General features: G+C 38.9%; 1 protein-coding gene across 1 annotated transcript in view; it reads left to right on the top strand.

Moving 5' to 3' along the window:
• The window catches only part of MYH10 (myosin, heavy chain 10, non-muscle), a 154,391-nt gene that overhangs the window by 56,283 nt on the left and 72,917 nt on the right, over nucleotides 1-25,191 (top strand). The window contains exons 7-13 of the mRNA XM_011958642.1: nucleotides 680-772; nucleotides 16,684-16,747; nucleotides 18,858-18,956; nucleotides 20,740-20,883; nucleotides 21,118-21,213; nucleotides 22,834-22,952; nucleotides 23,875-24,027. Of these exons, the coding sequence (XP_011814032.1) occupies nucleotides 680-772; nucleotides 16,684-16,747; nucleotides 18,858-18,956; nucleotides 20,740-20,883; nucleotides 21,118-21,213; nucleotides 22,834-22,952; nucleotides 23,875-24,027 (768 nt within the window). The remainder of the gene's footprint in view (nucleotides 1-679; nucleotides 773-16,683; nucleotides 16,748-18,857; nucleotides 18,957-20,739; nucleotides 20,884-21,117; nucleotides 21,214-22,833; nucleotides 22,953-23,874; nucleotides 24,028-25,191) is intronic.

Here is a 25,191-nt window from a genome sequence, read left to right as displayed (position 1 = left end):
AATATATTTCCACCTTTTGTTTGTAAAATCTGTTTTATAGCCTAATTTACATATAAGTAAAGACAGTGACTAAAGCAGACATTTTACCGAATACTCTCTACTGAGCCTTTTAAATCTGAGCAAGTTAGCAGCATCAACGTCTTTACCATCTTCTGAAAGTGGAGGCAAAGACATTGCCCTGTCTATATGATAGAGATAATATATGAAACTCCTTGGAAAACTGGAAAGTGCTACATCAATATAGTGGTAACTGTTAAATTAACTGCCTTAAAGTTTTCAAATAAGGCAGAGTTAAAATAAACAGAAGTATTAGTATGTTCTTAATTGAAGTGTCATGCTAAATTTCATTTCACGAAAGCCCATCTGTTTTATTTTCAAAATTCTCTGCCTGATTTACGTGCCCCATGCTTAAGTTGATCTTCTCTGTTCAGCGTGACATTTTCTTCTCCTTGTGATCACTTTATAGATGCTAATTTTTTTGCTTTAGTAGAGTCCATTATCATAACCAGGATTAAGAAGCCAACAAAAGTTGCTGGATGGCAGACAGAATGAAAGAACTGAGGAAAAGATGCAGTTTTCTTTTTTAGAAATTTTTTCCCTGATAACTTGAGTAAAGACTTTAGATTAACGTATATCTGCTTTTATTTGTGTGTGTGTGTGTATGTGTAATGTCTTTTAGGGGGAACTTGAACGGCAGCTTTTGCAAGCAAATCCAATTCTGGAATCATTTGGAAATGCGAAGACTGTGAAAAATGATAACTCATCTCGTTTTGTAAGTTTCAAAGCACCAGAAGCTTTTAATTCCTTAGATTTCTAGTTAAATGTCTACTGTGATTAAGCAAATGAATTACTTTTCTTCCTAGATTTTAAGAAGCTAATAGATGTAGTTCTGTAGACATAATACAAGCTCACATGTAATTTTAAATTTTCTAGTAGTCACATTTAAAAAGAAAAAAGATAATGTGTAAGTAACTTTAGTCATTTTGTCATACAGAAATGTATAACTCTATGTCTTACTTTATGGATATGTAATTTAACCTCTCTGAGCTTATTTGTCTTTGACTGGGCGTGATAATAACATCTGTCATGGAATCGGAGTGGAGATTAAATGGTATGCACGTTGAGCATTTAGCCCAGCACTAGGCATAGTAAACATTCAACGCGTTAGATGTGGTAAACTGACCTTTCCCTATCTTGCTATTTTCTGTGGGATTTGGACTTCAGAATAATTTGTCACTACTATGACTTCTCTTTAAAAATTTTTTGAGACAGGGTCTTGCTCTGTCACCCAGGCTGGAATGCAGTGGCACAGTCATAGCTCACTGCAGCCTCCAACTCCTGGTCTCAAGGCATCCTCCTGCCTCAAGTCTCCCAAGGAGCCGGGACTACAGGTTCACACTACTTCACCAGGCTAATTTAAAATAACAGTTTTTGTTGTTGTTGTTGTTTAGAGACTAGGGTCTCACTATGTTGTCCCGTACTTTGGGAGGCTGAGGCAAGAGGATCGCTGGAAGCCTCAGCCTCCCAAAATACTGGAATTACAGGAATGAGCCACCACACCCAGCCTAAAATTTCTCCTTAGCTATTCAACTTGAAAGCTTTACTTTCCCCTTCAGTTTGACTAGCTGTACCTGTTCACCTGAGAATGTTATCCTAAGTGATGGCCGGGTCTCTGTTACTTTGGGGACACTGCCCCTCCCCAGCCCAGCTGCTCAGCTTCAACACCGTCACAGCAAATCATCTCTAAACCCATATTCAACACAGTGGACATTCCTCCAATAAGTCTTTTGCCCTGGATTATGGTCATCAAGTTTCAGAAACCCCTTCCACTGTTAGATCGAAGAAGGACTTCATTGTTCAATTATTTCCACTTAAGTTGTTCAAATTAATTCTTCCCTTTTTTCTCCTCCCTGCTCTGAAGTATTGGTAAAAGTCAGGAAAGCCAGAGTAAAAGAGACCTTAGTTCTGACAGTTCATTCTTCTTACAGTTCAGTATTCTTACTGGGAATATTGTTTATTCCCAGTAAGATAATTTGGGGATCTAGTGTCATTGTGACTTGCTTTTTAAAACTGAGAGTGTGACATCATGGTCTGCATATTAATTTTCCAATGGCATCGTGGCTATGATTAGTGGAAGCGACCAGATTCAGGATCACAGAGGACCCAGCAAACACAAGGGCAACCAGAAAGCCCTCTGGATTAGTTCACTAGGGCTGCGATATAAAAGTACCACAGACTGGGAGCGGCATAAACAACAGAAATGTACTTTTCCACAATTCTGGAGGCTAGAAGTCTGAAGTAAGGTGTCGGCAGGATTCGTTTCTTCTGAGGCCTCTCATAACTGAACCCAGGTTCGGCTGCGTGCCACTTGCGAGCCATGCACAGGAGACGAGAGTTGGTGGGAGGAAAAGCAGGTTTATCTGGAGATCCAGCAAACAAAGAAGATGGTGGACTCGTGTCCCAGAGGACCCTCTCAAGTCGGAACACATTTTAGGCTGTTTTTATGTTTAAAGCGGGGGGAAGGAGACAGGGTTGGGGTGAAGAGGTAACTGATGACCACAGACATCTGGGCGCCAGCAAGGGCCCGAGGAGGCTGGGAATATCCTTGTCCTTAGTCAAGTCACAGTGCTCCTATAAATCTTTAACAAAACATAGTTGTTCACATACTTCTCCTTTAATCTCAGAGTTAGTTTTGAAAACTACCTGATGGCTGTTTTTGCATATTATCTCAGTGCTCTAAAATTATCCTCGCCCATGTGCAGGAATGGGTAAAGGCCCCTTAAACAAAAATGGAGTTAGTTATGTTAGTTCTCTTGCTGATTCTCTGTACATTCTTTCCTTGGCTTATAGATGGTTGTATTCTCCCTGTGTCTTCGAATGACCTTCCCTGTGTGTATGTCTGTGTCCTCATCTCTTCTTCTTATAAGAACACCAATTATATTGAAGTAGGGTGCACCCTAATGACTCCTTTTTAATGTAATTACTTCTTTAAAGACCCTCTTCCTAATTACAGTTCCATCATGAGGTCCTGGGGGTTAGGACTTCAACACAGGAATTTGTGCAGGGACGCATTTCAGCCCATAGCACCCTCAGAGATAGTTTCAGTGCAAGATGCTTTCCAAGTTATGTAAGAAATTGGGATGTACTTTCTTGGAATATTGTTTATTCCCAGTAAGATAAAATTTGAAGATTCACTTAATCCAAGTTCATTTAGTAATTAACTTAGCTTTTTATGTGCAAAGTGGGATAAACAAATGTGCCTGTGTCAGTAGGAGGCATGCCTGGGACTTGACTTGTGGGTTTAGAAACTATCTGAGGAAACTGCATTCCTTCAGACTTTCTGTCATTCTCCTGGATCATCCCCATTGAGCCTGAGCCACAACTAAATCTGAAATTTTCCTACTGAAATGCCCTGTGTTTAGTGGCTGTATCACAGGAAAGAAGGAACAGGGAGCTGCCAGCTTTGGTATGTGAATCTCCCATCAAGATCTTCAAGGACTTCTTTGTGGAAAATCGTTTATCTTACCACAGAAATCAAGTTACTAATCTATTCTGTTCCCCCCTGCCCCGCAAGCCCTAAAAGCATACCCTAAATTCAAGAGAAACAGTTTTGGTGCTCAGTTGTCTCATTTTTTCCTGGAAAAGATAAATTGCTACTAAGCCATCATTTGTGCCCTTCGGTAAAGAATGTAGTGACTCTGGTACGAAGTATAAGGATTTATCTCCCTGCCGGGGTGCGTTTCAACTCATTATTTTAGTGTTTGGAACAGCTATAATTCTGTATTAGTTATTGATTGCTATGTAACAAATGATCCTAAAACCCAGTGGCTTAAGGCATCGATTATCTCACAGTTTCTGTGTGTCAGAAAGTCAGTAGCAGCTTAGCTGGGTGACTCTGGCCCAGGGTCTCTTAGGAGGTCATCGCTAAGATGTTGGCTACAGTTGTAGTCATCTGAAGGCCTGACTGAGGTGGGAGGATCTCCTTCAAATCTGCCTCAGGTAACTCTTGTTGGGAAGTCTCTGTCCTACATGGCTGTTGGCTGGAGGCCTCAGTTCCTGACCTTGGAGGCAGCCTCTCCATAGGGCTCCTTGAATGTCACCATGACATGGCAGCCAGCTTCTCCCAGAGCAAGTGATCCAAGAGAGAGAAAGACAGAAGTTACACACCCTGCCTTGGAAATCACATGTCATCCCTCTGTTGTCTTCTATTGGCCATACAAGCCAACCCTGATACTGTGTGGGAGGGGACTGTGAATACCAGAGGTGGGGATCACTGAGGCAGTCTTGGCTATCGTGGCTACCATGAATCCTTACAGCGATTTCCATCGTTGATGTATGTAGGATTTTAATCTGTAACTGGAATGACTCTAGGTCAGTGGTTCTTAATTGGAGGCTCCCCAAGGAACGTTGGCAGTGTCTGGAGACATTTTTGTTTGTTTACCTGGGGGAATGGGTAGTGGTGTGCCAGTGGCATCTAGTTGGTAGAGGCCAGGGATGCTGCTAAAAATCATCCAATGCATGGGACAGTCCCTACAGCTTAGAATAATTGAGCCCAAAGTATCAGTTATGCTAAGATCGAGAAACTGCTCTAGGTCGTTCCTTCAAATTATAGTCTAAATTAAGGTAATTATTTTCTGAAATTTATTTGCAAAGTAATACATGAGTCGATTTAATGCTTGTTATTTATACATCCTATTCCAAAGGTTGACAATGAAGTCTGATAGAAACCTGTTTTACATTCTGCTGGTAGGAAGAATTAGATTGTTTTCTAGCCACCTGGAAGCAGCACATAGGAAAGGAGCAAGAATCAGCCATTGAATCCAAAGGTTCAACAAACACTATTTCAGTTGAAGTACCACCTTCCAAAGTGCCTGCAGTACTATATAATAACCTTTAAGCGCATTCTAATATAGTAAAAACTGATTTGTTTTTAGTAGAAAAAAGATTTTTTATTAAGGCATTGTTCTTAGACGTAGCTTTCAATTCGACCAAGAAACAGAGGTATCTTTAAATTGTTTACTTTGGGCTTTAATTCTTAGAAAGTCAACTTTTATTGATACGTATTTTTTTAATAATAGTTTATTGCTATCTACTGTTATCATAAGGTGTTACCTATACAGTACTAAAACAAGTAGTTGATCTCAGTAGCTCCATTAAAAATAATTAGGTCCATTGATTAAATAATGTTCAGTTAAAATTCCCCTTTAGTATTTCTCTATGGGTGTTGGTTCTTGGAGTTTGAAAGAAACCATTGTAGACTCATTTTTAAATTCAATTCTGTGTAATTTTGACGTTTGATTTGTTATTTAGTTCTTTTAATTATTACGCACCTATTTTTTGCCAACCACTGTGCAACTTAATTGATATCTCCAAATGGATATCAATAGATTCTTCAAGTTTAACATATTCCAAATGAAAATTTTTCCTTTCCTTTCAAAATTTGTTCCTTTATGTCTTCTGTCAATCAATGGTATCATCAAATCACCCAGTTGCTTAAACTTAAAATAAAAGCAATAGCAAAACCTTGAAAAACAAAATACCTACGAATCAGCCTTTTTCTTATGGCCCGTATCCAGGCCAGCAGTGAATCCTGTTGGTTAAATGTCCAGAAGTTGTTTCAAATCTGTCCACATTTCTTCTCCTAACTAGCTAGTTAGTCTAAAACTGTATCTGAGGAGATTTCTTATTATTCTGTATCACAGTATCCTATTTATTCCCTCATGGCACCTATCCCAAGCTGTAACTAATTACTTTGCTTATTTATTATCCTTCCTAGTAGAATGTCTAAGAGCTTTGTCAGTAGGGACTTTGTATGGTTGGTTCCTAGCATAGTGCCCCACAGGCATATTTATGGATTTTATGGGATTCATTTACTTAAAACGTGGCAGATACTACAAAGTGCCATGCGCTCTTCTAGGCCCTGGGAATTTCTCAGTGGTCAAAACCGAGGTCTGTAGCCCTGTAAAGCACACCTTCATATCGGTTTTAACTTCAATGTGTTTTCAGCGGCATGTCATGATGTTGTTGAGCTCGGGGAAGGTGGTACCTATGCTAGATCCTCTTGAGAATATGCATGCTCCCATTTTAGAAGCATGGAGAGAGAACATGAGGGAAGCAGTGGCTCCGTGGGCAGGCCAGGCCTTGGGTTGAGATCAGTGTCATATGGGGTAAGAGAAATATGATGTTAAAAAATGAGTTGTGTATACAGTGAAATTTCATTCAGTCATATTTACAAGCTCCATGCTTACAGTGAGAATATTTGGGACTATAAACTCCATAAGCTTTAGAAGCCATTTGGTTCCATTTCTTTGATCCGATATAGATGACTCATTTCCTGAAGAATATCTTTTCTTTCAAAGATACTAGCATATGGTTTATATTAAAGAGATTCTTTCTTTCGGAAAGCATTACCCTTAAGAAAATAATCATTCACAGTTAGTCCAGTTCTCTGTTTATGGAGAAGTAAAATGCATTCCAGATGAAGGAGATTTATGTAAAATGAATCTCTCATAATGAAACTTTAAAAACAGGGACTTCAATTTTAAAGTGATTGTTTGGATCAGCAGATACATCTTCCCTCACAGAGTTTTAGTTACAATCACTTTCTCTATTTCCACAAATCCTTTTTCTTTTCTTTTCTCTCTGTTTTTTTACAAGTTGACTTAAGCCAGTTTGGCAATTTCCAACTATTACGTACCTTTTGGTAGGTAAGTATCCTCCAGCAATTAGAGCTAGGTAAGGGCTCTAGGCATCCTCTTTACAGTTACCAGGTTATAATGAAAGCACGTCGGGATTCCACACCCTCATATCTATCAGCAGGCAGGCACTGAAAACAGTTTTGTAAGTTGCATGCAGCCCAGCTCTGTTTAATTTCTCTAACCAAACCTTTACCTGAAAGATATACTGAGGCAAACGTGACAGTATCAGTGACAGAATATGGTCTGCACCAGGCAACCAGCATCTTCCAGATCACTGGCTGCACACAGCCATTTAGTATCAAGCTCTGGGAGCACCCTCAGCAATACAGCCTCCTGCACTTACTGGAGTCTGGACACCTGTTCCCTTGACCCCGGATTGGGGAGGGTCTATATGTATCTTTCTTTGTTTTTATTTATTTATCTTTTTTTTAAGTCTCTATTTGAAGTTAATATGTATCTCTTTCTAATCAGTCCGTGGCTTAATGCCACTCATGTTACCCTAGTGATTTCTAATATCCATTATACTAAGTAATGAGGCCACTTAGTGCATGTGAAAACTCATTTTACTAACAACAAAGCTTCTGGTTTGGTTTGGAGATTAAGATAGCTAAAGCATTTAAGGTAGCCATCTGGCCTTTGGATTAAGTGCTAGCTCATTACTCCTAGAATGGGTTTTCTCATTTAGGGCAAATAGCTAACGCACATGCATAGCACCCTATCTGTGCTGATGTGTTTTAATGCATATTGCAGAGCATGTAATAACTTAGTGCTTTGGCTTATAACCAAGATTTATAACCAAATTAAGAAGGGGGGAAATATGTTGAGAATATGAAACAAACCTGCATTGCCCCCGAATTAAGTTGCTAACTAATAACTAATCTAGTTTTAATTACTATGGATACATTATAATCATCCCAGAAAAGGTTCCAGAAATTGATGTCAATTCAGAACAAACAAAATTTTTTGAAACTAATTAAGATAATTTTCTTTTTATTTTCTTCATGGTGTCAAAATATCAAATATCCAAGTTTCCCTATTGCGCATTTTGAGTGAAATCCTTAACAAGTTATATTTGATTATATACGAGATAATTCTAGTTGTCTTTGCTGTTGAGAACGCTCACAGTACACGTGTAATTTCACTTGTTTCTGGATTGGTATACAACATGTGTTATCATCAAAATGTGTAGCTGTAATTAATACACAATGTAATTGTCATGTTTTGGGGGTTTCCCATGCTTTTGTTTTTACTGGTGAAATTCTGATTGAATATTCTAAGTACCATAATCTGACCTTTATGCAAATCGATTATGGAGTGGGCATTTTCAGCACAGATTTCTTCACATAATGTTTAAAAGATAGAGTTCCCACTTAAAAGTAAAACTTGCGTTTTCCAGTTTAGTCTAGATGTGTGTTTCAATAAAAATGTTAATTCTGAAAGTATTTATTATCGATGTGAGGAGAAACATTTTTTAACTAACAGATCTTATTCTCTCCCCTCGGCCTGCCCCCAACGAAGAAAGAAAAGTCATCTTTGCATATCTGGCCAAGTGGCCAACACTGAAGTAACGTCAGGTCCCATGGCCTGCTTCTTACCTGACCTGCCAGGGTATCCAACATGAAGGGGAATATTTAAGTCCTAGATCACTTGGGGATATTCAGTACAGATTTTCCTTTTTGCTTCTGAAATTTCACTTTGTCAAGTTGTCAAAGTGCTTGGCTATGTCTTATAAAATATCTGAGTATGAATGTCATTTAGCTAGAAAGTTGATCATTTTCAGCTTCATAAGGTTTTTGTTTTGTTAAAGTGTTTTTAAAATAGAATACATTTTAGTGCTTTGGCTTATAACCGAGATTTATCGGTTACCAAATATGTTTTCAGAAATACCATTCTCTTTTGTCTCTTCCCACACCTCAGGCCCCTGCAGCCCTGTCCCCTTCGTCACTGTTCTCCGTGCATCTCTTCTTTCACTCCTCTTTGCTTGGCCCTTTGCATCTAGCCGAAAGGTATTTCACTGGCACTCACTATCATGGCCAGTGCTACTATGGACCCTAGGTGTGAAAAGGACACCAGGCTAGGGAAATGATGAGGAATAGAGTGTTGCGTGTTGGTGACTTTGCTTATTTATCTAAGTAAGTGACTACATGTCTAAATTATTTTGGAACATTTCTCTATGGGTCACCTGTTCAGAGGCCCCACATCTTAATTTTCTCCCATTTCTCCTTTGTTTGTTTTTGTTACTGAGTTTTTATTCTATAATCATAAGCTTAACTGCAGTCCAGCTTGATGTTGAGGGGACTAAGGAAACCAAAGAACTGCAGTGAGACCACAAACATTACAGGATATTGTGAGCAAATGGGATGGAGGGATGCTTTCCTAAGCTGCAGAAGAAATGGTCTGGTGGTTAAGATCAAACACAAGCAGGTTTATTAGAGTTGTCCGCAGTTGGCCGTGGTGATCTTCTTGCCAGTCTCACCATTCCTGGACCCAGAGCACTCCACGGCTTCCATGATATCCACGCCCTCTTTCACTTTGCCAAAGACCTCAAGCTTGCCATCCAGCCACTCAATCTTTGCCTCACAGGTAAAAAACCTGGGAACCATTTGTGTTAGTGCAGCATTTGCCATGGACAAGATGCCAGGACCTGTGTGCTTCAGGATGAAGTTTTCATCATCAAGTTTCTCCCAGTAGATGGACTAGCACTATTATGGTGTGTGAAGTCAGCACCCTGGCCAATAAAATAAACCCTGGAATAATTCTGTGAAAGCAGGAACCCTCCTAACCAAATCCTTTTCCTCTGGTGCTCAGCACACAAAAGTTTTCCACTGTTTTTGGAACTTTGTCGGCAAACAGCTCGAAGGAGATGCGTGGCCCAAGGAGTTTACCATCAACAGTAATGTCAAAAGAACACAGTGGCATTGACCATGGCTAGAGGCAGGTGGCTTCAGGTGGCAGTGATGACTACAAAGCCCCATTTCTCCTTTGAACTCAACTTCCTTTCCTATTTTAATGTCCCATGAAGGTAGGGAAAAATAAATTCACTAAATATACAGTGAATAATATTCAAGTTTAGATTTCACAGTTGCTAGAATTCAAAGTTACCTCTATATTAATGTTATCATATTGCCCAAATAAAGAATTTGTTTTGTTTGATGAATTTTGAACTTCTAATTTATTTGAGGTGGTTATAAAAAAAACAACAAAATAGTATTCGAAGTTGAAAGCTTAAACAGCATGTTGATATATATATACTTAATAAAGAAGTTAAACATACATGTTGGTGAAAGCTAAAAGTTTATATTACTGGATATAAAGAATTTTTTTAGGGAAATGTTTTCTTAAAATAAGAACTAAGTGATACCATATGATTTTGATTGACCTTTCTGCAGCCTTAAAATGAGAAGTTTGAGAATGCCTTTGCCTAGGCAGTCATGTTGGCGGCAAGTCCTTAGCAGCTTTGTAGTAATAACATTGCCTTTTGACTACTGTCTCTTAATATAGCAATATTTTTATTAACTCAATGAGGTATTGTATAGATAATACAGCTGTTTAAAATTTGTGGAGATTTTTAACCGTCAGTATAACATCAGGACCCACTTTTAGTTTCTTTTTTGAGCAGTTCTAACTATGCATAAGGATTGATAGCTTTTTAACTTAAATCTTTCTGGGCCGGGCGCAGTGGCTCAAGCCTGTAATCCCAGTACTTTAGGAGGCCGAGACGGGTGGATCACGAGGTCAGGAGATCGAGACCATCTTGGCAAACACGGTGAAACCCCGTCTCTACTAAAAAATACAAAAAACTAGCCGGGCGAGGTGATGGGCGCCTGTAGTCCCAGCTACTCAGGAGGCTGAGCCAGGAGAATGGCGTGAACCTGGGAGGCGGAGCTTGCAGTGAGCTGAGATCCGGCCACTACACTCCAGCCTGGGCAACAGAGCGAGACTCCGTCTCAAAAAAAAAAAATCTTTCTTAGGAGTCTTCCAAAACACAAAGAGAAAATGTACTTATTTTTTAAATAGAATAAAGTTCATTCTCTCTTGTAATTACATGTGGGTCCATTGAGCCATTTTATAAATCTAAGATACATTATGGAGTATTAGTGATCTTATTTGTTTCTGCGTCTTGAAATAGTTTGCTGTTTTGTTATCCTAGAAATTGGTTCATTATTAACTCATTTATTCTCAACTATGCTAAAGAAAGAATAAAATTATAAGAATAATGGGATTGCCTAGAAGGATGCTACAGTAATAACTATTGCATCATCTTTTAATTTTCTTATTATATCACCCCAAATATTGCATTGTCTTTCAAGTAGGTATGAAAGAAAACTAGAGAACCCATCTTTGTAGGTTACTTTTAACTTTTAGTGAACATAGTTGAAAAATCAGAAGTTTTCAGTTTCTACTCATAATGTCAATGAGAAAGAAATTGACAGAAAAACATTTCACAAACATCGGATCAATCAGAAGATGAATACAAAGAGACAACATGGTAGACTGTAAAGATGATGATGAAATCAGTTCTGTAAAGAGAGTCTCAGATTGAGTCTCCAAGTGATAGCCTAGAATTTTCTCAAACTCAAGAATAATATATATTTCTAAGGGCAAAAAAGGAACATGATATGAGCATCCCGGTAGTCATTCAGTAGGAAGAATTTCCTTAGTATTTTGCAACAAGATTAAAGAATACTGTTATTTCAGCAAATAGATGAAATAACAGTATTCTCTAATCTTGTATGATGTCTGTACCAGTATGTACCTGGATAAGTTTCATAAGTGGACAAATGCAGAAAGCAGGTGTGTATATGAAAAGTATTAGAAGGAAATAGATAATATCAAATGAGAAAAGTCATTGGTTTGACCATTCTAATTGATGCCTACAAATCTAAAGATGAAAATGTTTTATAATTACAGAGCAAAAAAGATCTTTCTCTTGTAACAAAGTATGAGCTATCAGAATTTTATATATTCAACTATTGCATTCTGACAATGCAAGGGCAATAATAAGTAAGAACCTACTGGCAGAAGAGAGAAGGGTGCCTACAGTTGTTGCCTAGAATAGCTATTAACCCAGAATATTGTATCTCTTCAACATAGTAGATGCAGTTTCCCTCACAACTTAGAAGTTGAAATTAGACTGCAATGTGCCAAGGACTCCTACTCTTTGTAGTGTTTTTTATCTTTTTGTTTTTTTTCCAGTGAACTTAAGCACAGAACCTCTCTTTAAAATACCATTTAGCTGGAAGCAGCTAATGTACGTGGTAAACACTAAGATTGCTAGGCTCGGCTGGCGCTGTTTATGTGAAGCCTTCTCCTTTCTCTGTGTTCCCATAGCACCTCTGTGCTATGCGTGGAAGTGCATGGATCACATTGTGCTTCAGGTGTTAAAGTACAGCCTCAGTGTTTGTCTGAAGTTTGGGGAGCATTAGGTCAGCATCTCTTCGTGTCATAATTATATTATTTGTGTAAAGTGCTTATTTGTTTAGCCTATCTCAAAAGGAGGGAAAATTTTTCTCCTATTAAAAATCCAAACAAAACTTTCTCCACACTGTAAAATCAAACTAACCAAGCAAACAAATTGTCAGTTTTATTATGCAACTCTTAATTAACAAGGTCTTTATAGAAGAAAAATACTAAATGCTCTCCACCGATAGTCAAGCAGCCTTGTAATGATGGATTTGCATTGTGGTCTTCAGGGGAATTTAAATCATTACCTCAGTAAGTTTGATGGCATAAAATCAGTATCTAGGCTAGAGGGAATTGCAGGTTTGGTGACTAACACCATGCTAACTTCTAAAGAAATCCTAAATTCTTATCTTCTATTATATTGTCGACATTCACTGTGATGTGTGTTAGACTCATGTCCAGAGTAATACTGTTTTTGCCATTTGTTTTGATAACTTATTATGTAGCGTAAGTGTTTTTTTGTTCATGACTTTGTAAGATGTCCTAAGAGCCTGTTTTTCACAAAATGCCTTTGCTTCTTACTCCAACTCCCTCTTGAACACTGTGGTTTAGTGGCACCAGGAGCCAGCCTTCATGGAATCCACCTCTGTTATGATGGCCTGGTGCCTGAGTATATCAAGCTTGTTGTGTATTTCTTAGTGCAAAGCAGCACTGTCAGACAACGTGAAATAGAATATGTACATTTTGGTGGGGGCAGAGTTAGGACATTTGGCAATGGTAAAGGAGAATGAGGAGGAGTGCTAAAGGAGCTCCTTGACACACACCTGAGATAGAACTTTCTCCTGCGACTTGATCACAGTTTGTTCCTCCTCAAGCAAGAAGTCAGTATATTCCCAGGGCTCTGCCCCCACACTCCCCACACACATTCCCTTTCACCTTGTTTGCTAGCTTGGTTTGGGTTTCTTTTTTTTTATAGGAAAATGGGGTAAGTTCTTAATGAATGCTCATAAGATTGAGCAAAAATATAATGGATTATTCATTTTAGAAAGTGATTCCTGTTTTCTTTTTTTAAAATCAACTATTGAGGTATAATTTACATACAATAAAATATAGCTGAGAAACTTCTTAGGTAGCATCCCAAACAGACAACTCATTTTTTTAATATAAGATAAATATTAATATACTGGAAAAGTAACACTTTGGGAAGGGTGAGAAGGGCCCTCAAATAGTAAGTAAAAGGATGAGCAAGCTGCCTGGTGCCGTTTAAGTAGAAGAGTGTAAATCTAACGACTTTCACTTTAATAGGGAAGCATATTTAACTTAATATGTTTATAGTAAATACATAGAATTGAATTATTATTATTATTATTATTATCATGTTATAGAATGCTTCATGGATCTGAATGTCATCTTTGCACAAGGGGCCATGCTCATCTGTGTAAAACAGATGTTGAGTTATATTTTAAAAATTGGCGTTTATCTAGGAGTTCCTATGATCTCTCCCTTAATTGTTTTTAAAATGTTGGCACACAATAAAATCACCCTTTTCAGTGTACAGTTCAATGCATTTAGATAAATGTGTACATAGTGCAGTGAGCACCATGATCTAGAGGAAGAATGTTTCCCTTACTCCAGAAAGGTTTCTTTTGCCTTCGTGTTGTCAGTTCCCTCGTCCTGCCTCTGCCCCAAAACCGCTGATCTGTTTCTGTCCCTAGAGTTTTTAGTAATGTCTGGCATGTCAAGAAAATGGAATCATATAGCAGGTAGTGCTTTATGTCTAGTTTCTTTCACACAGCAGAATGCTTCTGAGATCCATCCAAGTTGTTGGGTTTGTCACTGGTTTATTCCTTGTCGTGGCTCAGTAGTGTTCCATTGTGTGAATCTAGCACAATGTCTTTATCCATTCGCCAGCTGCTGGACATTTGGGTTGTTTCCAGTTTGGGGCTATTAAGAATAAAGTGGCTGGGGACATTCATGTACAAGTCCATGTGGATGCATGCATTCCTTTCTCGTGGGTGAAACCCCGCCCAGGGGTGGAATTGCTGGGTCACAGAGTCATCTGTGTTTGACACCATGAGAAACCGGCAAACTGGCCGTACCGTTTTGCCTTCTCACCAGGGTTGTCTGATAGTTCTAGTTGTTCTGTGTCTTTGCTAGTCTTTCTTAAAACGTGTAGCCACTCTCGTGGTTATATAGTGGTGTCTCGTCGTGGCTGTTTTTACTTAGATTTCCCTAGTAACTAATGACACTGTACATCTTTTCATATACTTATTGGCCATTCACATGTCTTTTGTGGTGAAGTGTCTGTTCAAATCACTTACCCAGTTTTCTTCTCGGGTTGTTTGTCCTGCTATTGAAATATAAGAGTTCTGGGCCGGGCGCGGTGGCTCAAGCCTGTAATCCCAGCACTTTGGGAGGCCGAGACGGGCGGATCACGAGGTCAGGAGATCGAGACCATCCTGGCTAACACGGTGAAACTCCGTCTCTACTAAAAAAATACAAAAAAAAACTAGCCGGGCGAGGTGGCGGCGCCTGTAGCCCCAGCTACTGAGGAGGCTGAGGCAGGAGAATGGCGTAAACCCGGGAGGCGGAGCTTGCAGTGAGCTGAGATCCGGCCACTGCACTCCAGCCCGGGCGACAGAGCGAGACTCCGTCTCAAAAAAAAAAAAAAAAAGAAATATGAGAGTTCTTTGTATATTCTGGCAACAAGCCTTTCATCCCATGTGTTTCGCAAATATTATCTCCCAGTTTGTGGCTTCTCTTCGTTTTCTTCATGGTATCTTTTGAAGAGTAAAAGTTTTAAATTTTGATGAAATCCAGTTTGCCAGTTTTTTGTTTTATGGTTCATGCTTTTTGCATTCTGTCTAGGAAATCCTTGTCTCATTTAAGGTCATAAAGATTTTTTCCTGTTTTCTTTGAGAAGTTTTATAGTTTTAGCCCATATATTTAGGTATGTGATCTGCTTTAAGTTTTATATGTAGCGTAAGGTAAAAGTCTAGGTTCCTTTAATTTTTTTCTTTCATTTTGCATATTTTTCAAGCACCATTTATTGAAAAGATTGTCCTTTCCCTATTAAATTACCTTGACACCTTTGTTGAAATGAATTAACTTACATACATGATCAATTCCCGGACCCTCTTCTGTTTCAGTAATCTGTATCTCTGTCCTCACACCAATACCACACTGTCTTAGTAAATTTATAGCTTTTTGAAATCAAGTAGTGTGATTCCCCTAGCCCTGGTCTTCTTTCTCAGAATTGTTGTAATTATTCTAAGTCCTTTTCCATTTCCCAGTAAACTTGAGACAGCTTGTCAGTTTCCTCAAGGGAAGCCCTCCGATCCCTTGACTGTTCATATGAATAATAGTGGTGTGTTTACTGGTATCAGCCCTTCTTAGCAGTCCTGGAATAAACCATTCTTGATCATTGTGTTTGTTTTGCAAAATGTTTAATATGGCCCTATATATATGTATTTTTATTTATTTATTTATTTATTTTTTGAGACGGAGTCTCACTCTGTTGCCAGGCTGGAGTGCAGTGGTGCGATCTTGGCTCACTGCAACCTCCACCTCCCGGGTTCAAGCGATTCTCCTTATATATATTTTTATAAGTAAGATATAACCATACCATATTTGCTTTTATTTTGCTTTGAGATGGAGTCTCACTCTGTCACCCAGGCTGGAGTGCAGTGGCACAATCTCAGCTTACTGCAACCTCTGCCTCCTGGGTTCAAGTGATTCTCTGGCCTCCGCCTCCCAAGCAGCTGGGATTATAGGCATGCACCACCATGCCCAGTTAATTTTTTTTGTATTTTTAGTAGAGACGGGGTTTCACCGTATTGGCCAGGCTGGTCTCGAACTCCTGACCTTAGGAGATCCACCTGCCTCGGCCTCCCAAAGGGCTGAGATTATAGGTGTGAGCCACCACACCCAGCTTGCTTTCCTTTCCTTGTGACAGATTGGGTGCTCAGTGTTATGACAACTTTATAAAATGAATGATGAAATAATAACTATTTTTCTGTTTCCCTAAAACGCTTATATATAGTAAAGAAATCAAATATTCCTTAGAAATTTGTAAAATTGTTTCATAAGACTAATCCAGCATTTTTAAAGAAGTAATTCTGTTTTACTATTTTTTATTTTTATGGGTTAAATTTTCTGTTTTGTTTTTGTTTTTCTTGAATGGATTTCTATTTTTCTAGGAAATCATCTGTATTATTCAGATTTTTAAATCTACCACTACAGTGCTGGATAGAGTGGTCCTTTAAAACTTTTAAAATCTCTCATATTTCAGATTATTCAGAAGAGCTTTTTAAAAACTCCTGAATGGGATCTCACTGCTTTCCTTTTGTTAATAATTTCTAATTTTATTATGTAATAGTCCAGGAAAGTAGCCTTTTCTACTACTACTTTTTTAAATGTATCACAGCCTGTTTTCTTCTTTTTTCTTTTTGTTTAAGGCAATATATAAGATCCATTATTGTAACTAATTCATGGATGCTTGTTGTCTTCTTAGTTTATTATAGTGTTCATATCCAGCATGTACTTATTTATTTTCAATTTTCTCTTTTTAATTTATTTTCAGGGCAAATTTATTCGGATCAACTTTGATGTAACTGGCTATATCGTTGGGGCCAACATTGAAACATGTATCCTTTTTCATAAATGTATAACCCAAAATAAAGAATGATTGAGTTTTCTTACAACCCCATAGCAACCCTCTGTGACGTCACTGCCAGTATCCAGATGATAAAACTTGAGCCCGGAGATAGCATGCCTTGTTCAAATACTTTCGACTACTGAATGTTAACTCCGAAGTGTTTTGTTGTTTGTAAAACCAGGCCATAACCTATTCACATGGCTGGGGAAGTGGAGAGTGCCACAGTGTTTGTGTGGTATGGGACATTCAGATGAATGCAGTTGCCCTCCCCCTGTTACTGTTAGCCCACTTTTTACCATGTATTTCTGATATGAGAAGGATGAACATGTACTCATTGAAATAATCCTTACGGCCGGGCACGGTGGCTCAAGCCTGTAATCCCAGCACTTTGGGAGGCCGAGACGGGCGGATCACAAGGTCAGGAGATCGAGACCATCCTGGCTAACACGGTGAAACCCCGTCTCTGCTAAAAAATACAAAAAAACTAGCCGGGCGAGGTGGCGGGCGCCTGTAGTCCCAGCTACTTGGGAGGCTGAGGCAGGAGAATGGCGTAAACCCGGGAGGCGGAGCTTGCAGTGAGCTGAGGTTGGGCCACTGCACTCCAGCCTGGGCGAGAGAGCGAGACTCCGTCTCAAAAAAAAAAAAAAAAAAAAGAAATAATCCTTACAAGATTACAGAGTTAAAGTAGTCTCAATTCGTGTTAAGTAGAATAAAGCTGGAGAAAAAAATGTCAAATACATAGAATAGTCTTAAGAAATGTCACCTGCATAGAATGACCATAAGAAGATTTATATATGTGTATGCACATACATACCTAGATAAAACACATTTGATTGGAGATGTAAGAAAATAGAAATGATTCTAAATGATAATGTGCCAATTAGAAAGATATATAGATGACAATTTTCGGGTACTTGTTAGAATAATCTCCAGTGACAGAAATACATTGTTTCTATCCTTCGAGGGATAGACCATGATTTTCTGGTTAAGAACAGTATTTTATGCTTCCAAATAGAGTCACAGCCAGCAAAATCTGGAAATACTTGAAAATGACAGGAGAATGATTCTGCAGTTGAGCTTTCTGCATACAGGCGTGTCAGAGCATGATTCATATGAATGTGTCTTTCACCAGACGTGAAGGATGTGTGGGATAGTCTGACTTAAAATTCAGGCTGTCTGGCACATACGGAATTAATTCACTTTGGTGGCCCCAGAGAAGGTTTACCTCAAGAGAGGCAATCATCTTCCAAAACTGTGGTACACATTCTCTGAGATGCCAGTGTGACTGTCAACCCATATGCACTCCTGGAGCATCAAGAACTGTGGATCTGAGCCCCAGATAAGATACCCAGCTGGGCGTGCAGTGGTGTGAAACAACACAAGAGCTGCTGGGGACTGTGCCACCTGCCCCCTGGGAAGCCCAGGCAGGGTGGGTAGCAGCAGGTGTGGTTACTGGCCGCACTGGTTCTCCAGAGCAGCAGAGGGAAGACTAGTGCTTAACCTCGTCATAGCTGTCAAGGCATTTGGGAAAGTTACGTGCGCTGCTGAGTGTGAAGGGGCGAGTACCCCTCATGTAGGAGGCTTTCAATAGGGTAGCGTTGTGGGCACTGTCAGCATGCATTTTGGAGTCAAGCGAAATTTTTGATTCCTAACTGTACCACTTATTAGCTATATTATTTTGACGAATTTCCTTGTACCATGGCTTCCTTATTTATAAAACTGTGTTAATCTGGTATTGTAGAGTTTCTCCCGCCTTCATGTTTAATAGCTTCTTACAGTTCCTCGTATAATGTGGTATTCTTTTGAATGTAATCCAAGTTAGGGGAAGGATGGGGTAGAGTGGAGCTGAGTAAGGGAAGCACATATAATCTTTAAGTTCCTTCCCAGACCAATGATTCTGGAAGATCAGTGAGGAACATAAGTTGCATCCATTTTTCTTTTTTCACAGATGGAGGACAGTCATTTAGAATAGTTCTTTGCAGGATACTTTATATATATCAGAGAAAGAAGATGTTTTATGATTTAAATTTACAGACACTGTAAGGGCCTTTATTTAAGAATTATATTAAATAATTTAATTCTTAACCGTCTTTGCTCAGACCTTCTGGAAAAGTCTCGTGCTGTTCGTCAAGCAAAAGATGAACGTACTTTTCATATCTTTTACCAGTTGTTATCTGGAGCAGGAGAACACCTAAAGTGTAAGTTACAAAGGTTTTTACTATTTTATATTCACTGGAATATCTCTTTTAATATTTTTTTGAGAAAAAACAATTTTGGGAAACAGTTTTTTACACACAAAACACCAAATTTCCAGCTGGTTAAATCATGAAAATCAAAATGAAATTGAACTTCCATGCCATGGGGTAAGTACTTTATTTTAAGCAGCAGATATTGTAGATAATATAATCTTTTGTACTTTTATTTCTTTTTAAAAAATTTTAAATTAGGAGATAAATGATGCATATTTTACAACTCTTTCAACATTTTAAAATACGAAAGTAAGGGAAAAGAAATTTATCTGATAAAATTAAGTAGAATATATATTTTTATTTCTAGATTTACAACTGAATATATGTTATTGCTCCCACTAGTACTAGAAAGAGCCTGTGGTGGATATTGATTGATTGATTGAATGTCATGAATCACAAGGACCAGAAGTTTAGAGTTGGGCAGGTACAAAGGAGAGCTCAGGTCTGGGTCAGAATTTTGCTGGGTTAGAAATATATGAGAGAGAGGAGAAGATGCATAACTTTCCCGTCTCTTCTGATTCTCAAATTCAGTGTTACTGCGTGATTATTATATATATTGTCTAGATATCAAAATAGACACATATATAGTAAAAAGTTTTCTTATCGGGTGTCTAGGCTTTTGCTAACCACAGACATCTGTGAAACTTTTGAACCCAAAAATTAATCAGAGAAAGACCTGTAAGGGAAAAACCAAGCAACAAAAAAAATAGAGTTATTGCCAAGGAGAGACTAAAAATTCAAGATTATGCGATATGTAACACTGAAGAGAAGAAAATGCTCAGGCTTTCCGACTGGCAATAACTGCAATAAGAATAAATTCTTTAAAATGATCCAAGTGTTGAAAGAAATAGAAAAAGATAGCAGCAGGCAGTACCCTGTAGAAGTGAAATGTGATGTAGACAAGAATCAGGGGACAGGGTGACCTGCAGAAATTCTCTGCAGGAGAGCAAGAGAGCCAGTCACAAAGAAAGCTGGGAGCACATTTGCATATCTGTCATATGGATAAATAGCCCTGCTCTTTTGAGCACTCCTGAGAAATATTCTTTGGCTCTCAAGAATGCATTTGTCAAAAGAGTAAGTTCTCTTTAATTAATGGCTCCTACAGTACAAGTAGTCAGTGTGGGTACCTGTTATGACAGTCTGCTGCACCACATCACATCATCATTCTAAAAGCAAGTTAACCACCAAGCAAGCAGGCTTGGCGAAAGAGTTTCGGAGCCTTTGCTGGGCTTGGGACTTGCTTGATCCACGTCACTGTATCTTTAGCTTATGTCCATGGTAGTTTTCATATTCACTTCATAGTGTTTGCTGCAAACTACTTGCTAAGATAGGAATATAGAATATGGGTTTAAAAGCTTTCCTTCAAAAAAGAGGGCTAAAATATTTAAATCTGAAAACAATAAAGTTTTATCATCTGGAAAATCAACATCATTTCCCAGATAACCAATTTCAAATAGAATATTGTACAAACTGCCATCCCCAAAACTCCTGTTAAGGTTTTTGCATCGTTAAGACCATCATTTTCCTTCATTTCCTTCATTGGTACAGATAACAAAAACGTGTATGTTTGTGTATTTACATGAACATATAAAGAAAAAAAAAAAAACATTTTGCTGGCAATGGGTTGCATGGTGACCACTGTTCTCCTGTAACGGCACAGTTTGAATGCAGGTGTGGCTTAGTTATCTTCATGAGTATTTATTAAATTTTCTTCCATTATATTTCCTTTTAGCTGATTTGCTTCTCGAAGGATTTAATAACTACAGGTTTCTCTCCAATGGCTATATTCCTATTCCGGGACAGCAAGACAAAGATAACTTCCAGGAGACCATGGAAGCAATGCATATCATGGGCTTCTCTCATGAAGAGATTCTGTGTATGTGTGATTTCTCTGAGATTCTGATACTCACTTTCCTAAGACTTATACATTTGGGGTAAATCACCCAAACTAGAAAATGATTGGGAAACTAATGAATGGTATGAAATCCTGAAAAGACATATCTTACTGAAAAGTTTTGTATAGCTAATTTTTAGCAGAAAATAAATGAGAATATGTCTCCGCTACATTTTGAGGCAATATTAATTGTTTTTTCTTTTTATCAATATGAAGCAATGCTTAAAGTAGTATCTTCAGTGCTACAGTTTGGAAATATTTCTTTCAAAAAGGAGAGAAATACTGATCAAGCTTCCATGCCAGAAAATACAGGTAAACTGATGAATACTGACTTTATTTCTATTTCAGTGGCTTCTTGTGCTCTCCAAGAACGTATTACAATGCAAGCATAAAAGCACCTCTGAAGCATTTCCGAAGGGACCCTCAAGAGTAGAGTGACAACCTCGTGTGCTTACACGAGAGTCCCCCTGATTCTCTAAATGAGGACAGGGGACAGGGCGTAGGATGAAAAGTAGCAGCAGTCTCTGCCTTAGCGTGGAGGTGGCCTTGGGAATGGAGGGAGGAGAATTCAGCCACAGGAGGCCACACGCTTGCCTGAGAGGGAGCTGCAGCTGCTAAGTTCCAGCCAGTGTGCACCTTGCCGGGATTATAGGACCAGTGTTGCCAAATATAAGTGACTTTTCAAAGAAAAATGGAAATCTAGGTTTTAAAGGAAATGTTCTCATTTTTAAATGTTGAAAATGGTTTTAAATTTGCATTGGTCAGGAACAAAAGTTTGTGACTCAAGTATATTTTTATATATTTATTAAATATGTATTTAATATAAAGTATAAATATAATATAAATGTATTTAAATTATATATTTATTAAATATATATAAAAATATATATATCAGTTTGCTTCAGATGGTCTGGAGAGAAAAAGAAAAGTGAGGATCTCTATATTGCCTTGACTACTTGATTATTCTAACAAGTTAGTTATCTTGCCTCGTGGAGGCATCCACAATCCCCTGTGGCAGGTGAAGGCTGACATAAAGTCACATTATCTGCCCTTGAAATAATCCTTTTTTGTAACCAATTTGAGGCTTGATAACAATTTAATTCTGTGTGGCTCTTCTAAGGGGCCTGCCTCTCCTGCTGCTTCTTGGTCATCATTTCCTGGCCAAACTGTGACACCTCCTCTTCGGGCTGTTGATTTCCAGGACCATTCATCTGTCATTCAATCAAAGTAGTTTGATTGGCGGCTGGGCCTCTATCCTTGTATGGCTTTTCCATGGTTAAATAGACTAAAAATGGAGCCATCTAAAATGCAGAGTAAGGCACATATTAGTATAGCTTGGCTTTGAAATTTTTAAATGACCCATAAATAGAAGAGGATCAGGTCACATCACTCTTGTAAAGGCAGGGAGGCTGGGCATGGCGGCCATGTAGTCCCAGCTACTCAGGAGGCTGAAGCAGGAGGATGGCTTGAGCCCAGGAGTTCTAGGCCGTCATGTGCTATGCATATCGGTTGTCTACACTGTGTTCAGCATCAGTATGGTTGCCTCCCAGCAGGACCACTAGGTTGCCTAAGGAGGAATGAACCAGCCCAAGTTGAAAATGGAGCAGATCAAAACTCCCATGAGATCACGCCTGTGAATAGCCACTACACTCCATCCTGGCCAACATAGTGAGAACCTGCATCTAAAAAAATGAAAAAATAGGCAAGGCAGTCAAATGCTGACTAGCTGTCTCTTATAGCCTAAAAATGAGTGTGTATTAATTTGAAAGGATGGAAGATATTTTTCATTAGACCTAAAACTTCTCTGATTTTAAGACTTTTATTTATTAATACAATTTAATTATGACTAAGGTTTTTCAAGTGTTTATTGAATATATTGTGAGTAGATTATAAGTAAAAAATGTAGGATTTAGGAGACTTTTTACACTTCAGTTGCACAGAAACTCTGCCATCTTCTTGGGATGAATGTAATGGAGTTTACTCGGGCCATCCTGACTCCCCGGATCAAGGTCGGCCGAGACTATGTGCAAAAAGCCCAGACCAAAGAACAAGTAGGTTTCATGTTCATTCTTATTATTGATTTGTTTGAATGATAAGCCATGGCCATTTGGCCTTCAATACAAACTGTCTTACATGGGTGTTTTTAGATACTAACGGAGTATTTTTTTTAGTATATTTACTTTTTCATTTTCAAAAAAATTTAAAAGGGGCCAGACACGGTGGCTCACACCTGTAATCCCAGCACTTTGGGAGGCTGAAGTGGGTGGATCACCTGAGGTCAGGAGTTTGAGACCAGCCTGACCAATATGGTGAAACCCCATCTCTCCTAAAAATACAAAAATTAGCTGGGTGTGGTGGTGTACACCTGTAGTTCCGGCAACTAAGGAGGCTGAGACAGGAGAATTGCTTGAACCCAGGAGGTGGAGGTTGTAGTGAGCCGAGATTGCACCATGCACTCCAGCCTGGGCAACAGAACGAGACTCCGTATCCAAAAAAAAAAAAAAATGTTTTTCAAGGTGATTTAAAATTTTTTTTTTAAAAAGTACATGTCAAATTATAATTTCCAGTTTTCCCCAACTAGATAGATAATCCAGTAGACAAATCTGCATACTTTGGGAACCAGGCCAGCAGAAGGACGCCTGCCACCTTGTCCCTGTGCTGGGTGGTACGGCAGAGAAAGTGCCAGCTGACTGAGCTGACGCAGGGCGGACAGTGCCGCCCAGAACCCAGGCGCATGGGGAGGAGCATATTTGTATTAGGCATCTTTACCCATCCCCCAAATTCATTATTCCCAGTGTTCATTTAATTGTACTTATATTGCCTTCTATTGATGTGTAAAACTGAGACATGATTAAGTAGTGACTGCCATCTCAGCTTTTTTGAGTGCTGTATAACACTAAATTCCATAAAACAGCTATTTATGCTTTGTTGAGATGGTTTCCAGAATGAAAGGCTGTTGTGATTTAATTGCAGGCAGATTTTGCAGTAGAAGCATTGGCAAAAGCTACCTACGAGCGGCTCTTTCGCTGGCTCGTTCATCGCATCAATAAAGCTCTGGACAGGACCAAACGTCAGGGAGCATCTTTCATTGGAATCCTGGATATTGCTGGATTTGAAATTTTTGAGGTATTCTTCCCCCTCTTCCTCTTGCTCTTCCTTCTTTTTGTTTGTTCTTTTAACAAATATTAAAGCTCACCATGTGCACAGCACATACCAGGCACCGGAGATATAGTCCCTGCCATTCTCGTAGAGTCAAGCAATAAATAGCATATAACCAGTGAATCCACAGGTCTGTGAGAATGCAGAAAGGGTGCTGTGATAGAACTGGGAGGCCAGCTTGAGATAGCTGTTCAGGGAAGGTGCCTCTGCAGCGGCAACAGTTAGGCTTACTTGAAGGATGAGACGCTGCCAGCCTCGGTCAGTTTGCCAGCATAATGAGAGCAATTCCAGTGGTCTTGTATGGGACAGAACTTATCAAATGTTCAAAGCTGCTAGAAAGCCAGGGTGACTGGATACAGCTGACCAGAGGGAGAGAGGAGTTGGAGACGTGGAGTAAAGTGTGGGGCCAAGTTGAGAGGCCGTCAAGGGGGCCAGTGTAGTGGAACACGAGCAAGATGACGGGTCTTGGCTGGGGAATCAGGAGAGGAGCAACGTGAGAGGGAGGCGCCTGGACAGGCAGTGATCTGTGTACTGCAGATATAACCAGGGTTTAACAATAGATTTCACTGTTGATCTGACTAGATTGTCCAAACACTTACTCATCATCAATGCGGAAAAGGTTCACAGTCACACACCTGCTACAGTTTTGCAGGGAAGTGCATAAAATTTTGGGCATCTAAAAATTTATATCTTTATTTCCATAAATATAGATGTGAACCATGTAAATATAGTAAGGCACAAATATGAAATGCTTTTTGTGATCATCCGTGTGTTAACTTTAATCACTATTGGGTATTGAATTGTCTTATTTTAAAATGAACCCCTTTAAAATTATGTCTATCCTCATAAATACTGAACCTGCCACTGCCACTCTAAGAGATTGCTTTACTGTGTATTGATTTGTAAGTAAATTGAGAAATCACGAAAAGTGGCTGGGTACAAATTGCATTAAAAAAATCTGTCACTTTCCTCTACATAAATGATCAGAAGATATAGTGGAAAAAAAAGATCCTCATTTCCAACTGCAACAAAAACAGACAAAACACCTAAAAATAAATTTTAAAAGAAATGGGCAAGATTTAAATGAAGGCAACGTTACAGTGCTGCTACAAAAAAGAAAAGAAGACTTGA

Source organism: Colobus angolensis, unplaced genomic scaffold, assembly GCF_000951035.1.
Source record: "Colobus angolensis palliatus isolate OR3802 unplaced genomic scaffold, Cang.pa_1.0 Scaffold47, whole genome shotgun sequence".
NCBI lineage: Eukaryota > Metazoa > Chordata > Mammalia > Primates > Cercopithecidae > Colobus > Colobus angolensis.
The sequence above is the reverse complement of the archived record's forward strand: the minus strand, read 5'-3'. Positions and strand labels throughout refer to the sequence as shown.